General features: G+C 43.5%; 4 protein-coding genes across 8 annotated transcripts; 1 reads left to right on the forward strand and 3 right to left on the reverse strand.

Annotated features, from left to right (window-relative positions):
- Positions 1–89: 89 nt before the first annotated feature.
- stmp1 (short transmembrane mitochondrial protein 1) lies at positions 90–2,209 on the reverse strand. 3 transcript variants are annotated; one of them, XR_006956328.1, is made up of 4 exons: positions 2,018–2,209; positions 1,552–1,742; positions 1,013–1,066; positions 90–824 (listed from the first exon to the last, which is right to left on the reverse strand). XR_006956328.1 is itself a non-coding variant. In XM_047023179.1 (3 exons), exons 1-3 carry the CDS (start codon positions 1,564–1,566, stop codon positions 753–755), a joined length of 141 nt encoding a protein of 46 aa, XP_046879135.1. In that variant the 5' UTR covers positions 1,567–2,201; the 3' UTR covers positions 90–752. The 3 variants fall into 3 exon arrangements, 1 of the variants encoding a protein (XP_046879135.1); XR_006956327.1 differs by having other exon boundaries at positions 1,935–2,209; XM_047023179.1 differs by having other exon boundaries at positions 1,552–2,201.
- Positions 1,095–7,153, forward strand: LOC124469715 (aldo-keto reductase family 1 member B1-like). Of its 2 annotated transcripts, XM_047023177.1 has the most exons (11): positions 1,095–1,365; positions 2,567–2,668; positions 3,419–3,586; positions 3,979–4,095; positions 4,295–4,372; positions 4,510–4,632; positions 4,807–4,913; positions 5,652–5,733; positions 6,239–6,322; positions 6,589–6,671; positions 6,756–7,153. In XM_047023177.1, the coding sequence occupies exons 2-11, from the start codon at positions 2,603–2,605 to the stop codon at positions 6,796–6,798; spliced, it is 951 nt and encodes a 316-aa protein (XP_046879133.1). In that variant the 5' UTR covers positions 1,095–1,365; positions 2,567–2,602; the 3' UTR covers positions 6,799–7,153. The 2 variants fall into 2 exon arrangements, with proteins under 2 accessions (XP_046879133.1, XP_046879132.1); XM_047023176.1 differs by lacking the exon at positions 1,095–1,365 and having other exon boundaries at positions 2,425–2,668.
- A 1,423-nt stretch (positions 7,154–8,576) lies between these two features.
- LOC124469475 (aldo-keto reductase family 1 member B1-like) lies at positions 8,577–12,375 on the reverse strand. Of its 2 annotated transcripts, XM_047022800.1 has the most exons (10): positions 12,191–12,374; positions 11,632–11,799; positions 11,244–11,360; positions 11,048–11,125; positions 10,806–10,928; positions 10,139–10,245; positions 9,711–9,792; positions 9,511–9,594; positions 9,283–9,365; positions 8,577–9,133 (listed from the first exon to the last, which is right to left on the reverse strand). In XM_047022800.1, exons 1-10 carry the CDS (start codon positions 12,254–12,256, stop codon positions 9,091–9,093), a joined length of 951 nt encoding a protein of 316 aa, XP_046878756.1. In that variant the 5' UTR covers positions 12,257–12,374; the 3' UTR covers positions 8,577–9,090. The 2 variants fall into 2 exon arrangements, with proteins under 2 accessions (XP_046878756.1, XP_046878757.1); XM_047022801.1 differs by lacking the exons at positions 8,577–9,133; positions 9,283–9,365; positions 9,511–9,594 and having other exon boundaries at positions 9,735–10,035; positions 10,098–10,245; positions 12,191–12,375.
- A 172-nt stretch (positions 12,376–12,547) lies between these two features.
- On the reverse strand, positions 12,548–15,975 carry LOC124469476 (adiponectin receptor protein 2-like). Its single transcript, XM_047022802.1, has 4 exons — positions 15,584–15,975; positions 15,089–15,276; positions 14,729–14,922; positions 12,548–14,510 (listed from the first exon to the last, which is right to left on the reverse strand). Exons 1-4 carry the CDS (start codon positions 15,739–15,741, stop codon positions 14,382–14,384), a joined length of 669 nt encoding a protein of 222 aa, XP_046878758.1. The 5' UTR covers positions 15,742–15,975; the 3' UTR covers positions 12,548–14,381.
- Between the last annotated feature and the right edge of the window lie 78 nt (positions 15,976–16,053).

Here is a 16,053-nt window from a genome sequence, read left to right on the forward strand (position 1 = left end):
GTGGTCATGTCAATATGGATGTTTACTGCCACCTTGTGGTTAAGCACAATAAACTGGGTGGGTTTGAATAAAAGTTAGATTGAAAAGAGTTACGCTCAACAAATCCATTAATTTATTGTTTTATAAACAATCTGATCCTCAGACCTTTATTTAACTTTATCACACAGAGCAAACCTGAGCACCGTTATTGGCACAAAGTTATTAACTGCACAAAACCCGTCGAAAAGCGCTCTACTCCAATCCCTGCCTCAGTTGCAAAAAGAAATATGCAAAATAGATTTCCAAGAGTAAAAAACCTTTCATGTAACAACTCCCATGCATAAGTATAACTCCCTATCTAGTTTGGATATAATATGACTTTATCGACAACTTCCATTTCTCCACCCTCATTTCCGACTATAGAGAACGTACTGTATAAATGTTTTAAATCCCGTAAGTGCCAAAAACCCCCAGCTATTTCAAAGAACAACGCATACTTAAAAAGGAGAATACTTCCGCTGCAGACACTGTAAACGATATATTATCAAATGTTTACAGTTTATTCTCTCACCAATTTACACACAATTCTCCTCCATTATTTGAGATATATAAAAATAAGTATCCACTCTAATGTGCGTTGTCGTTCTGTCAGCCTCTTCTATTTTCCAGTCTTCAGCACCAGCAGTCTTCTGATGGGGGTCCCTCTTGTTCTGAGGGGGCTCTCGTTTGTTCTGATGGGGGCCCCTCTTGTTCTGAAGGGGCTCCCTATTCTCTCACTCAGATGGTTTCTTTTTAGCCTCCACATCTTTCTTGAAGGCCTCTATCTTCTTGGAAATGTTGGGCACCTTAAGAGAAAGTGACTTGTAAGAGGAGATGCCCTGGACTTTTAAAGACTAGAATATCAGTTTTTCGCTTTGACGTTTTACCATAGCGGTAAAAGGATGAATAAAGATTGATATAGATATACAGTCTATGAATATTGATGTAAAGTGAAAATGAAGGCCGTATTATAACGGATTGTATGATTCCTTACCTCATAGTTCTGGGCGAGGTACATCCCAACAACGTTCCCAAGGGTAAGTCCAACCTGAAAGAGAAACGTGGTGAGATACAGTTCTAACTGCTTGCCAAAGGAAATGTTCGAGCCCTATCCCAAACCCTAACATTTGCTGAACAGTATAACAAGCCAACACCGGTAACTTTCAGGAAAGAGTTAGACTGCAGTATTACAAGACAACCACGCGAAGGCATTGTCAGATCCTATTACTTTGCAACAGAGGAAAGAACTGTCATTGACAACCAGATAATACATTACTCGTGTCGATGTTTGTCAAACTACATTTTGTTTTCCGTCAAAACAATAAAATAACAGGGCACTTATTTCGGGTGAGTTTGAACAACACTCAGTCTGTCCAAATGTGAGATTAAATGCCTGTGTAATACACACACACATCCAGTAGTTTTGCTTCGAAGCTAGCACTAGCTATACTGACGATTTTAGCTACTTATCGTTCTCACCACAAACACAGTGACAGGTATCTAAATTGTAAAGAAATGATTGATATAACTCACCAGGAATTGTAGCATTGTCGTTTGCAAAACGGTATGATGTATTTAACGGATTCTATGGTAGTTTGGTCACGTTGTCTGGTTTGTATATGATGGTCTTTGCTGGCAGCTAGTAGCAAAGTCATCAACAGGCAAACTGGCGCTTGCGCGGTAGAACGTTACTCCAAAAATACGGTGGATGAGCAGGAACAAAACTAAAACCGAGGGACAGTCGTTAAACACCGTTTTTGATCCAAATACCCGTCATTCCGAAAAATATATTTGTATTGTGTGATGAGGGAATTACTCTTTCTCTCACAACAGCTTTTTCATTGCTCAATTGTTGAATGACAACTAGGCTTTTGAACTTATTTAGAGTCACATTGTCAAACCAAATGGGCACTCACATTCTTAGATAATGCAACTGGAATGTTCTGATTCTTGAAAATTCCTCATCGGCCCATGCAATCAGTCATATAAATGTTGTTACCTTTTTTTCAGTTAAATATAGACTTGTGACTTTTGAAATGCGATGTGCTGGATTCAGTTTTCGGTTAATTGACCTTTTCTGTGTATGTTCGTCTCCCATACATTACACACATTATAGTTACTCATTTGGTGACAATTTAAAAGCTCACTCATTCACCCTAGAGCCATAGATGCACTGGTCCCGATATTTGGACTGTGGGGCGGAAGCAGACCTGACCAATCAAACTCAGAAGCAGTGATGGGCGGAGCGGGTTGGTGGCTTCTGGGTCTTAAGACCCAAATGTTTTCTCAAAAGCCTCGAATATTTTAGGTTTAAATGTGGGTTGCAATTTTCAGTTAATATAACAATACGAGTCCAATGTAACAGTTATATGACATAAAGCTCAAAAAAACATTTTGCACTCAAATCAACTCAAACCTTGACTAGGTCCTAGGTTCGGGCTTAAAGTCACGACTGTTTACAACGTCTGGCTCCGCCCTTAGACCTTCGTTACTTTACTGCTCAACCCCTCTTTTTCACTCCATCAACCACTTTTCATTTTTCCAAAAGAGTAACTGATCGTTAGTGCAACAGGTAACTACCATCATGACGCAATATATCACACTCAACACTGGAGCCAGGATGCCCATCGTCGGTTTGGGCACGTGGAGGGTAAGAACTGTCTTCGTTTTGATGCCTGTCGCTTACATGAGATCAACATTTTTTCTATTTAAATTATTCAATGTGCTATTTTGTTGTACATCTGTTGTACCACTGACAACTTGTCACAACACCGTACGTACACAGTGACAGTGCCATAATGGAAAAAAAAACAGAAAAGGTATATTAAACAAATATCCAATATAACAGATCGTATATGATCTTTAGCCAAGAAATGAAATCAATCAAAACCCATATTATCATCCATAAATGTATTCATACAGTGGTGCATTATGTATAAAATCATTGTTAGAGGTGCTAATAGTCTTAATTAATTATGACCGTATATATGAATGTGTGTGCATTAACAGGACTTGATCAATTCTATAAACAATAGAAATTAGAAATTGTAATATCAATTTTTTTCAACCAAATACAAACTTCTTTTATCAAATGTATGGTGGAAGAATGTAAAACATACTGTCACAAAATACATTTGGACTAAACTGCAGTACAGTAGAGTTCAGCCAAATACATGTAAAATATGCTAGAGGTGGTTGGTAGATTTGCTTCATTCACCAGCCTAGAAAAACAACGATTATCCATTGAGTGGCTGGTAAAATGTGAAACATTACTCTAGCTATTTGGTTGGTGGACAAAACCAAAACAGCACCTTGATTCAGAGCCCATTGCGCAGGGTAGTCTTTGACTGGATTTTCCAATCTTGTCTAATCTCTCATTTGTTTCCTTGTGAATCTGCAGGCTGCCTCTGGACAAGTAGCTGAGGCAGTGAAGGCTGCCATTGGTGCAGGCTACAGGCACATCGACGGGGCCTTCGTCTACCAGAACGAGGACGAGGTGGGAGAAGGAATCCACGCCATGATTGACCAGGAGATCGTGAAAAGAGAGGAGCTATTCATCGTCAGTAAGGTGTGTGACCGGAGTGTTAAGTAGAGTTTGTCATGGCGTCCGTAACCAACAGAGGGTCATAAGACCGGGAGTCTGTCAGTGTTCCGACGGTCCTTGAAAACAGGCAGAGAGTGTCTTCATACTGAATGTTTAGGGCTGTTATGACACAATTATGGGGTTAATTAACAGATTAATTAGTTGCAGTGGGATTTTTCTAACATCTGAAACAACTCCTCTGTTCTTGCTGTCATGGCTCCCGGGCTTGCTGTGTGGAGATCGCCAGAACAATCACACAAAAAAGCTGCTTTCAGAATACTAGGCCATACACATCAACGATGTATCCCTTTCACAGATTTATGCCCACATTATTATCTCTCAGTGGAACCGTTTGGTGTCTGTTTTCCCCTCTCCAGCTGTGGTGTACCTTCCATGAGAAGTCTCTGGTTAAGGGAGCCTTTCAGAAAACTCTCAGTGATCTCAGACTGGACAACCTGGATCTGTACCTGATGCACTTCCCGATGGGCTTCCAGGTAGAGTCGGGGGGGGGGGGGGTTCTCTCCAGGATTGGTTAGTCCCAGCGCCCTTTATCCTAGTGTGTGTGGCGTACCCATGCCTACTTTCTTGATGTTCAGTTCATTTATGATTTACATATATATGTACAACATGCAAAAAATGACAAATCACAAGAAGTAATTTACTGCTAAGCAACTGATCTGTTTGATACTACAGCCTGGTGACAATATCTTCCCCGTCGACAAAGAGGAAAAAGTAATCCCACATCATAGCAATTTCCTGGACACTTGGGAGGTAATAAATCAGACCTTGAGCCACTTTACACATTAGGCCTAGTCTAAATGACAGTCTGGTTGGGGGAATATTTCCCTCAAGAGATTTGTTAGTAATTTTTTGTAGTATTTGCCATGAACTGCTGACTTTCTGACCAGGCCATGGAGGAGCTGGTGGATGCAGGTCTGGTCAAGGCCATTGGCATCTCAAACTTTAACAAGGATCAGATTGAAGCCCTCCTGAACAAGCCAGGCCTCAAGTACAAACCTGTCACTAACCAGGTATTGGGAAATTGTGTTTTTTCCAGCTCTTGTACAAAACACCAAGCACATTCTTTTTTAAACCTTGATAAAGCACATGTATACATTGTAATTTTGCATATTATAATTATGTGTTTCTGTGCGTGATGACATTCATTCTGTACATGATGACACATTATGTGTGTGTGTGTTCAGATTGAGTGCCACCCCTACCTGACCCAGGAGAAGCTGATCAGCTACTGTCACTCTAAGGGCATCTCTGTGACGGCCTACAGTCCTCTGGGCTCCCCAGACAGACCCTGGTCAGATCACACTGCCCAGCTCACCAACACCCACAGCACACATCCACACAGCTGTAACACACTAGCCTCAATGCCCAGCTCACCAACACCCACAGCACACATCCACACAGCTGTAACACACAAGCCTCCTCACTGCCCTGCTCACCAACACACACAGCCCACATCCACTCAGCTGTAACACACTAGCCTCAATGCCCAGCTCACCAACACCCACAGCACACATCCACACAGCTGTAACACACAAGCCTCCTCACTGCCCTGCTCACCAACACCCAGGATTACCAGAGCACAATGAGACACATATTCCCTTCAGTATTTCTATACTATGTGATATACTTCTACTGTTCTGATTCTGCTGTAAAGGCCCTGTCACACCAAAACGTTCTGGTCAACATTCTCTGAACGTTTTAATCGTTCAATTTCGAGCGTTTTAGGGCGAGTGACTAACGTGGGACTGACGCATGAGGAGTGTGTAACAGCAACCAAGTAAAACACCCCTGAAAACTATTAGCACTTTTGTGCATGTTAAAAACTTTTTTTTTTGGACCAGCGTTCTCCGCCGATCAGCGCCGATTACCAGCATCACCAGCATCCACACAACGCTCTTCTGGCGCTATACCAGGGACCATGGACGATTACCAACGTTTCCTCTAACGTCATAGAACGTTGACCAGAACGTTAAGGTGTGACAGGGGCCTTAAGAAACATTGTTCCTAAATCGTATTTTATTTCTAACAGGGCTAAACCAGACGAGCCTAGTCTTCTTGAGGACCCAAAGATCAAGGCCATCGCTGAGAGGCACAACAAGAGCACAGCTCAGGTATGACACACAAGCTGGGGGAGTCAGAAGGCTGAGCGGTTAGGGAATCGGGCTAGTAATCAGAAGATCGCTGGTTTGATTCCCGGCTGTGCCAAATGACGTTGTGTCCTTGGGCAAGGCACTTCACCATACTTGCCTCGGGGGGAATGTCCCTGTATTTACTGTAAATCGCTCCGGATAAGAGCGTCGACTAAATGTAAATGTAAGCTGAAATAACATTAAGGACAGTTAGTAAGTGCAACGATGAGTAACAATTATGTGTGGCCGATTCAGTAAATTAACTTTAGTTTTGCTTTTGAGTATTGCTTTCAAACCTTGTTCTTAAAAGAAAAGTTAGACAACATGGCTCACATGGTTTGTGTTACACGGTATTCGAGGTTGAGATGGAGATGAAACATGGACAAGGTTCACGTAAAGGGGTGCTTGACTGTGAAGCACTTCACATTTAGTCACATGACCATCACATTTAGTCACATGACTAACCGTGCCCTTTGTTTCTTTCAAGGTTTTAATCCGGTTCCACATACAGAGGAATGTCATAGTTATTCCTAAATCTTCTAATCCCAACCGGATTAAGCAGAATTTCCAGGTACTAATGTCTCAGATGGTGAACTGAAGGAGATCTGGGAAAGGAAGGGTCTGTGTGGGCAGACTAGGTGTCTGACACTTTAGATCATCTACAAGCACTCAGTTTGCAGAGTAGAAGTAATTACTTTTTACTTAAGTAAATGTCATAGCCCATACTTCTTTACTTTAACTTGAGTGAAAAAGTGTAGTCAGTACTTCAACGGTGTGAAGGATGTGTGTACTTTTGCCATCTCTTTCGTTTTCACATCTATATTTTCCTTTTCCAAGGTGTTTGATTTTGAACTGAGCGAGGAAGACATGAGGACCATCCTAAGCTTCAACAAGAACTGGAGAGGATTTGCCATGGAGTGGTAAGAGAGCAGGAGAGATAAAGGGAGAGATAAGGAGAGCGAATAAAACGTCTGTTTACTGAAACCATCTTCTGTTCACTGCAGGGGTTCCAAACACAAAGACTACCCTTTGAATGCAGAATACTGAGAGCTCCAAGTGTGTGTTTGTGGAGTGAAAAGAAACACTACAGATAAGAAGCCAACTATCCAGTTAACCCTGCTTTTCCCCTCTTGTACTTCATCAGGTTATTCTGTGCCGATTTAACTATTGTGAATGTTTTATTAATTGTTTCGCTTAGAAATAAATTCACTACGTAATGTTGCAAGCCTTTAGTTTTTTTGTAACAACTCCAAATGTTCCCTTACTCTTCCTAATTTACATAAAATAAGATTAAATAAAATCTGGTTATAAATATTAGTTGGAACACTTGCCTCACTTTTTAGCATTTATGTGTTATGTACGATTATTTTCTTATCTCAATAAAAATATCTATGGTACCTTGTTTTCTTGGTAGTATTCATTTTGCTTTGTCATGCGACAAACTATCACACACGCAGACAAAAGCTTTATTGCATAAGAGAGGAAATACAGAAACAGCAGTTTCATATCCTGCTGTGTCACACAGAACAAACATGCCTTCTCATCATGAGATTAGGAGTTTAAACGTTGCCAGGAAAGGGTCTATGACCTAGTGGGGTTCAAGACTGGAAATTAACTGTTTCAATATCCCCAAATCAGATTGGTCATAATTCATATTGAGATGTGTGATATGACCCACCTGTTCTTGTTCAAGTATTTGTTAATAGATGATACATTTTCAAGTATGGGAAACCAAGGTTTCATCAAGGTTATTTTTATAAAACATATGCGTCAATCACGCTCTGGACAAGAGCGTCTGCAAAAAAAAAAAAAAGATTAAATGTCAATCAAACCTAAACTATGCATCAATTTTACTAATTGTAAAACCAAAAAGACACAAAAAAAACTAGCTCACAATAACGTTCATCCTATCAATACATCACTTCCTACCCTTTAAAACATGTTAGACGTGAAACTACGGTGGCCCTGAAGTGCAAAACACAACAGCGAATAAGAAAACACAACGGCAAATAGGAAGACACAACGTCAAATAGGAAAACACAACGGCAAATAGGAAAACACAACGTCAAATAGGAAGACACAACGGCGAATAGAAAAACACATGTTGTGATTGGTTGACAACATAACTATCACGTCGATTGTAGCCTACGCCTTGCATCAAAATCATTCTTTAAAATAGCAAGTCTCTTCGAGGTATTAACGTTTTCAAAATAGGCTTTCTCCTTCCTGTTAAAAGACAGACAGTCCGTTTTGTCCAATCAGGAGGGTCCGTCTTCTACTAGAGGCCCTACCTTTTCCGTCAGAAGTTAATGTCGTTGTGTTTTTCTATTTGCCGTTGTGTTTTCCTATTTGCCTTTGTTTTTCTATTTGCCGTTGTGTTTTTCCTATTCGCCGTTGTGTTTTCCTATCAGGGCCACCGTATGAAACATCCAATATCACATTATCAGAAAGATGTACAGCTGCATGTTCCTTGATCTCATTACCAGGGTTCAATCCTGAGGGTCTGTTAAACAGAGCTTGACTGCTAGATATACAAACTAACCTATAAAACTTAGTCTCCCACAGTTCATAGTTCTTTTCGTCTCCGTTAAACACAAGACGAGACCAACGTGAACTTGTACGTTCGCTCATGGTGCTGGCAGTGGCAATCCGTGAGACACGCATTCAAACGCGCATACAAACAGATGTCTCTGGGTGGCTACTCACATTGGATACCTTTGCGCACAAACGTCAAACGCATCTGGGCCCGTAACCTGTTAAACAGAGCTTGACTGCTAGATATACAAACTAACCTTTGGGATGACAAATATCATACCGAGACTGGATGCAAGTTCTGAGAACACTATTTATTTTGTGCAGGTGCATCAGCTTTTATAGACAGTCACATGACACACACAAACCTAAAATGCATCAGCAATAATTGGGAGCACAATCAGTTGTCAGTTATTCAATTAACAGGGTCACAGGAATAAGTTGTTGAACACTGCTGTTTTAGGCCCTTTCAAGGCTTGTATTTTTATCCCAAAACAGCAGGAAAGGAGATCTACCGTCAATCTACCATCAATCCTCATGAACCTCAAATACTGTTTCCATTCCTTTTTAAGACTAGATTCGATTGTGTGATATGTTGTTTGGCAACATAAAAAGCATTGTCGCGTGGTGTAAGACAGAGCAGTCACAGTTCCACAAAGCTCGTACCACCAGAGAGCTTTAGCTAGCTGTGTTTATTTCATTTAAATGCAGAGTTGTGACCAGGTTCAGAGAGACTGTAGCTTAATCAACAGTAGCAAGCCCCAGCATAAAATAGTAACTCTGGTGTAAACAGTAAAGTATGTTCCTTCAGAACTCTGCATTGAATGGATAGTCTTTATGCTTCACGCCCCTGGATAGAAGAGAGAGGAGGAAGTAGAGAGAAGAATGTATTATTTAGAGAGACACGGTGCTCGTTCAAGGTAGAATATCAAACTAGTCGTGTTCCTTAAACAGATGGATAACACTGTGCTTCCTAGGCTGTTATTGTTGTGGTCTCACCAATGCATGGGACAGGCCCTCCAGTTTCTGTTGAAACCCAGAATGATCTTCATCTCTTCCTCAGTCAGCTCAAAGTCAAACACCTGCAGTGTGCGCACACACACACACACACACACGGAACAGTTTTACCATTTCAAAACAAGCAACATCTCTAAGAGGAAAATGTGTCAAACAGTCCATGCACACACTAGTGGTCATCGGAGTACGTGAATAACTAGGGTCTTCTACCTTGAAGTTCTCCTGGATGCGCTGAGGAGTGATGGACTTGGGGATGACGATGACGTTCCTCTGGACTTGGAACCTGATCAGGACCTGGAGGGTTAGGTGGGTTCATAGGTCAGATGTTGCTGCTGCCACAACATTAATTTGGTGCATAACACCATAACATTTTGTGTGCATTTCACAAAACCCCCGTCTCTGAGAGGCACCTGAGCGGAAGTCTTCTTGTACTTCTCAGCGATAGCCTTGATGTTGGGGTCGTCCAGGAGAGAGGGGTCATCTGGTTTGGCCCTGGACCAAACACACAAGGACACACAATGTCACTGCCAGTCAAACCTTGGGCTCGAGACTGTTCATAAGGACCGGCAGAGATGGAGTAGGTGAGGAGGCTAGTGTGTTACAGCTGAGTGGATGTGGGCTGTGTGTGTTGGTGAGCAGGGCAGTGAGGAGGCTTGTGTGTTACAGCTGTGTGGATGTGTGCTGTGGGTGTTGGTGAGCTGGGCATTGAGGCTAGTGTGTTACAGCTGTGTGGATGTGGGCTGTGTGTGTTGGTGAGCTGGGCAGTGAGGAGGCTAGTGTGTTACAGCTGTGTGGATGTGTGCTGTGGGTGTTGGTGAGCTGGGCAGTGTGATCTGACCAGGGTCTGTCTGGGGAGCCCAGAGGACTGTAGGCCGTCACAGAGATGCCCTTAGAGTGACAGTAGCTGATCAGCTTCTCCTGGGTCAGGTAGGGGTGGCACTCAATCTGAACACACACACACATTCATTCATTAATAGCTGTAGGTGACAATTAACCAAAGGAGTAAAGCCATTGATCAGTAAGTTAATGATGCACTTTGAGAAACACAAGTATGAGCATTGCGAGGAAGGGGCAACACTTTTGGGTCGTTCTGCCATCTGTGAAAGTTGTCTAGCGTCAAGAGAACACAGCGAAAGCAGAGACGGGTGTGTCAGCGGTGAAGGCGACTCCCTGGTTGAGAGAAGCAGGGCATTTACTAGGCGGGTGTCTCTGACAAACAGCAGCCAATGAAGGTCACCATGACAGCCCTGATGTCTGGCCCTGGAGGTCCTTACCATTGTCAGACTGTTCTCTGCCAATAAGATGGCAGGAAATGAGAGATAACGACATCGTAATGACATCACAGGGCTCTGGCCTTTACAGAGAGTTCTAGAAGCCCCCTCAGGTTTGGCAGAATTGTTTTGTTCTTCTTGTTTTAGCAGACAATCAGAATGCATAGCTACTGACGCAGTTGCTCTCTCTGTGATATACCTGTGAGTTTCTGGGTATGAAATGAATCCCTGTACCTGGTTGGTGGCAGGTTTGTACTTGAGGCCTGGCTTGTTCAGGAGGGCTTCAATCTGATCCTTGTTAAAGTTTGAGATGCCAATGGCCTTGACCAGACCTGCATCCACCAGCTCCTCCATGGCCTGGTCAGAAAGTCAGCAGAAACAGGAATATGACTCGTATTGTTTTGCAATGAAACAGTTGACCTACAGATGAAAACGAAGGGGATGCAGGGATGTGAATGAGTTATAGTCACTCTCACCCCCCAGGTGTCCAGGAAATTGGTTCCATCAGTAACGGTCAACCCTTCACTGTCCAGTGGGAATAGCTCAGAGCCAGCCTGCAAACCAGTGTTGATTTAACTACCATGAAAAGCACAACAGATACTGAAGTCCCTCACTACTGACACAAAAAACTACAATAGTAGAATTATATTATAATAAACACCCCGATTCTACCTGGAAGCCCATTGGCCAGTGGACAAGGTAAAGATCTAGGTAGTCCAGGCTGAGATCAGTGAGAGTTTTCTGACAGGCTCCCTTAACCAGAGACTTCTCATGGAAGGTGCACCACAGCTGGAAAGAGGAGATATGGATATTTAACGATTTAAGTATATGAAGCTGCAACAGTGTCATTTCACAATATCATACCCCACCCTAAACACAATAAGAAAAAGAGAGGAAATAAGAAGTAAACATGGAGGCTAGAGATTTCACTTGATGGCACATCATAAACTGCATGATTTTGTCGGCATCATTCATTACAACCAGGCTGCTGCCCACTCGCTCAACACGGTGTTGTAAACATCCTGTATAGGTGGAGGCGCCCTGGATAAAGCTGTCTCACCTTGCTGACCACAAACAGGTCCTCTCTCTTCACCACGCCGTCTTTCACCATGGCGTTTATTCCTTCTCCCACCTCTGTCTCGTTCTGGTAGACGAAGGCTCCGTCGATGTGCCTGTACCCTGCAGAGATGGCAGCCTTCACTGCCTCCGTCACTTTACCTGGCGGGGACTGATGGGTCAGAGACAGACGTGTTTTACCTCCTCCATATAGATACTAAGATAGCTGATACGATAAACTGAATCAGTCGCTATATTATACAGATGATTAATCAATGTGTATAATTTGAGTTGGCTATAGCTGTGTTATAAGTAGCCTAATCAAACGAGTGAAGCGATGCATGAATATTTCATATACTATTAGCTGACTTTCTAAGTTAAACGACGAAGAAAACTTCTCAATTCAACAAAGGCTTGCAACTGGCAATCATTCAAATGTAATGTGTGCACTGCGCGATTGATACAGCTACTTTGTTGCTAGACTAGCCATTATGCTAGCGAAACGGAAGTACTTGTCTTAATCGCTATAGTTTTAACACTTGTAATATTAATAAGAAACGCACCTTCCAAGTCCCAAGACCAACAATAGGCATTTCTGCACCGGTGTTTAATTTAACAGATTTCGCCATTGCAGTTCCAAGAGATGAAATACAACCCGACAGTGAATTTCAAGCTAGGTCAAGTGGAGCCTTTGGCAGTCACGAGTTAATATAGCTGCCTGGATCCGAAGAGAAAGTTGGATCGAAAAGCTGGTCAGCAATCGACGTCAACACCGATCGATTGATTTTTTATGTCTGTCTATTCATCTAAATAAAACGGATCTATCTGTCACTGTTACGGCACAGTGTAAACATTATTTTGTTATTTCATTACCGTTGAAGTTTGACTTGTAATATAAACAGTACAATAAAAACAAGAACAAGTTTCCCAAAAATTTTTTATTAGAACAATACAGCAGATATAAAGGTCTATTGCAATCATACACTCTTCCACAACACTAATGTGTGCTTCAACAACAAACAAAAAATGCACTCCCCCCCCTCCACCCCCCTGAAAAACAAAAAAAACGCAAACACTTAAACAACACAGCAGCACCTTCCTCCGATGTTTCCGGTAGCGGGACAGTCCCACAAGACCGCTGCAGTCTGGTAGGACGGTCCTGTGTGGAGTTGACTAAAACTAACCCCAAAATTGTCAGAAAACTCTAGAAAAATGGGTTTGATCAACCTCCTTGGACTCTCCTTTCTACCTTGAGGTACTACCTCGAGTACAGGAGAAACTGAACTGCAACACTGCAACAGGATACAAGCTTTAAACACAGCCCCCCCCCCCCCCCCCCCCCCATCCCAAACCATTCAAACACATCAACTCTCTGAACCCTTCTCCCTTAGCTGGGGATAGAAGAGCTGACTGGGAGATTTCGAACTGGGGCAGAAGACAAGCTAATCAAAGACAACGCTGTCTCTTTCAACCCTGGTCCTGGACAATTTGGAAATAGATAAACGATGAACAAACAGATGAATGGAGGTCTCAAGCCCCTGCATTGATCATTGAACTTATCCATTCCCAAATAACTACAGAGCAAAACAAACCAACATCATCATCATGTCCACCCAAGTGCGGCTGGGCAAGAAAAATAAAATTGAAAATAAAGCTTTTTATCAACGATCATGGTAAACAATAAAAAATGGTGCTAAAAATGAAAAACGAAAAGACACCTAACCCAAACACTCTGAGATGCACTTGTTGTTCTTCTTGTTGATCTGGTCAAAGGAGGGTGAAACCACTGTCACACGGTAGCACCCTGGCGTTCCCTAGACCTGGGTCTGGAACTGTCTGTCTGGGAGGAGAACACCATGGGGAACCCAGCCTGGGGAACCCACCCTGGGGAACCCAGCCTGGTCCCTGTCTCTGGGCCTCAGAAAGGCACCTGTAAGGGGTATTGGGACCTGCTCGTTGATCTCTAGCACACAGGCTGTGTGTGTGTGTGTGTATGAGCGAGTGTGCTGCTCCTCAAAGATACAACAATTGTTTAAGACAACTTTTTGTTTTGTTTCAGTCTTACTTGTTGTATCTCTGTATGCTTTCTTTCCCCCCAGCTTTTCTATTCTTGTCCAAAATCTCTTTTTTTGTGTTATTTTATATATATATATATATATATTTATTTAATACAAATCTATATAACCCAAAATTTAGAAATCTTATTTACATGAAAAAACGGTTTGAAAGCGGCACATCCCAAACCCAAACACCCTTGTCATAGAGAGACTGAGAGAAAACCTAGTGTTTTTTTTTAATTTTCTTTTTCAATTCCTTTTAGAATTATTTAGAGTTTTTCTCTCCGGACAACCCTCATTGCATTTAGCAAAAAAACTATTATGTTTCTCTCTGCACCATAAGCAAAAATATGTATCATCCAACATTCAACCATAACAAACTCCAAATCATCATCATTGGGACGGTTGAAAAACCAGTCTCAATAACAACAACAAAACAAAACTTTGATGCAACCAAATTAAGTCAATCAAACCATCAAAGATTCAAAACAACAGAACAAAGGTCATACATATTTACATAGGTTTCCCATTCAAGGAAAAGAACTCCCTGTCTGTTTTAATGTTGCTCTCTGGAGGTCATCCAGGGATGTACAAGGAGGCAAAGCAGCCTGTTTCACTGCGGGAGGAGAGAAAGTGTGTGTGTTTGTTGTGAGAGTCTCCCCCAGGCGGTGTGTTGCCGTGACGACCGGTGGAGGGCTCACAGGGCGTCCTCCACAGCGCAGCCAGCCCCAGCAGTGTAGCGGAACTCCTGCAGGTTGGACACGCCGTGGAAGTGGACGAACGCTCCTGCCACCACCAGGATGTGGAACAGCTGGTGGGAGTGGAACTGGGCAGGAGAAGAAGAGGGGGACACAGGTTGGCAGGTTGGAAATACAGGTATTGTGTGTGAGTATTCACACACGTGTGTTTTTGTATAGCATCTATTTGTGTGTGTGTGTGAATAGTATCTATTCACACACGTGTGTGAATAGTATCTATTCACACACGTGTGTAGTACCTATTTGCATGTGTGTGTGTGTGTGTGCGCGAACCCATACTACATACCCAAATGTCGCACTTCCCAGGGAAGAACCTCTCAGGTATGCGTGCTGCGTAGAGGCAGGCTCCAGTGATGTACAGGGTGGCCATGAGGAGCAGCCAGCCCATCTGGCCCATGGTGGTGGCCCGTAGGAAGCCCTCAGAAATGACAAAGTGCAGGCTGGGGACGACCCCGCTCAGACCCAGGCCCACAAACACACCTGGGGACACAAGGGGACAGGCGAGGGTCAGCGAGGTGTCACAGGGGTGTGAGGGGTTAGATACGTTTCTTCAAATCATCTACCTCTACACACCATGAAACCCACACACACACAGGGGGACACACACACACAGAGAAACCCACGCACAGACACCCGCTCACAGTACCTGCTCGGACGCCGCGGTATTGCGGCGTGGCAAAGAAGTCGCACTGGGAGACGGTGATGGCTGCCAGGCCCAGGATGCAAACCACGATCAGGTAGATGAAGCAGGGCTGGGGGGAGCAGTAGAAGGAGTAGTAGAGCCACGGAACAAACGAGCCCATGATCAGGAAGGCTATACCAGAGTAGTCCAACCTGGGGAGGGAGGGAGGAGGGAGGAGAGGGATGGAGGAGGAGAGGGATGGAGGAGGAGGAGGAGGGGAAGAGGGGAAGAGGGGGAGGGAGGAGAGAGAGAGGGATGGAGGAAGAGAGGGAGGAAGGGGGGGAGGAGGAGAGGGTGGAGGAAGAGAAAGAAGGGGGGGGAAGAGGGGAGAGAGAAAGGAGGCAGGCAAGCAAAGCGTGATTAGAAATGAGAAAACTAAGAGAACGATGAGAAGTTTAGATAAGACAGAAACTACATGATGGGACATAGTCAATCCTTTTGATGGTAGACTGAGCTTACTTGGAGAAGACGCGTGACACGCCCTCAGAGTGGCAGTACACCGTGTGGAAGAGCCAGGAGAAGGACAGACACAGAATGGCTCCCAGGAAGAACACGCCGATGACTATCTTTTCCTGGAAGGGGGCTACGAAGGCCTTGTTGGTCCGGAACATGTACATGAGCCCCAGACACAGGAAGAACAGGCAGCCTGGGTGAGGAGGGAGAGGCACAGGGAGAGGAGGAGGAAGAGAAAGCAAAAGTCAATCCAGGTTTGACTTGCAAGACACGTAACTGACACAAGGGGGCAGCGTTAGGCTGAGTTCTGTCGAGTGGGCCGTATGAAAGTGTGTGTGTTTGTCTGTGAGTGTGTGTGTGTTTGTATGTGTGTGTGTGTGTGTATGCGCTCGCTACAATTTCTGAGATGGGCATCACTGGCACTGCACTTCAGTGGATCTCATCCTACCTGACTGATCCGGGGATCTCAGCTAGGA

Source organism: Hypomesus transpacificus, chromosome 7, assembly GCF_021917145.1.
Source record: "Hypomesus transpacificus isolate Combined female chromosome 7, fHypTra1, whole genome shotgun sequence".
Classification (NCBI taxonomy): domain Eukaryota; kingdom Metazoa; phylum Chordata; class Actinopteri; order Osmeriformes; family Osmeridae; genus Hypomesus; species Hypomesus transpacificus.

Excerpts from the sequence above, each read along its gene's own strand:
- stmp1 (XM_047023179.1), bottom strand. Across the intron at positions 825-1,012 it reads ACCTCGCCCAGAACTATGAG|GTGCCCAACATTTCCAAGAA; the intron begins GTAAGGAATCAT and ends CTTTCTCTTAAG.
- LOC124469715 (XM_047023177.1), top strand. The coding sequence starts at position 2,603 with ATGACGCAATATATCACACTCAACACTGGAGCCAGGATGCCCATCGTC. Across the intron at positions 3,587-3,978 it reads AGCTATTCATCGTCAGTAAG|CTGTGGTGTACCTTCCATGA; the intron begins GTGTGTGACCGG and ends TCCCCTCTCCAG. Across the intron at positions 4,096-4,294 it reads ACTTCCCGATGGGCTTCCAG|CCTGGTGACAATATCTTCCC; the intron begins GTAGAGTCGGGG and ends TTGATACTACAG.
- LOC124469475 (XM_047022800.1), bottom strand. The coding sequence starts at position 12,256 with ATGGCGAAATCTGTTAAATTAAACACCGGTGCAGAAATGCCTATTGTT. Across the intron at positions 9,793-10,138 it reads GGCTCCCCAGACAGACCCTG|GGCCAAACCAGATGACCCCT; the intron begins GTCAGATCACAC and ends TGTTTGGTCCAG. Across the intron at positions 9,595-9,710 it reads ACAAGAAGACTTCCGCTCAG|GTCCTGATCAGGTTCCAAGT; the intron begins GTGCCTCTCAGA and ends CTAACCCTCCAG.
- LOC124469476 (XM_047022802.1), bottom strand. The coding sequence starts at position 15,741 with ATGTACATGTTCCGGACCAACAAGGCCTTCGTAGCCCCCTTCCAGGAA. Across the intron at positions 15,277-15,583 it reads GTGTCACGCGTCTTCTCCAA|GTTGGACTACTCTGGTATAG; the intron begins GTAAGCTCAGTC and ends CTCCCTCCCCAG. Across the intron at positions 14,511-14,728 it reads CTGGGAAGTGCGACATTTGG|TTCCACTCCCACCAGCTGTT; the intron begins GTATGTAGTATG and ends TCTCCTGCCCAG.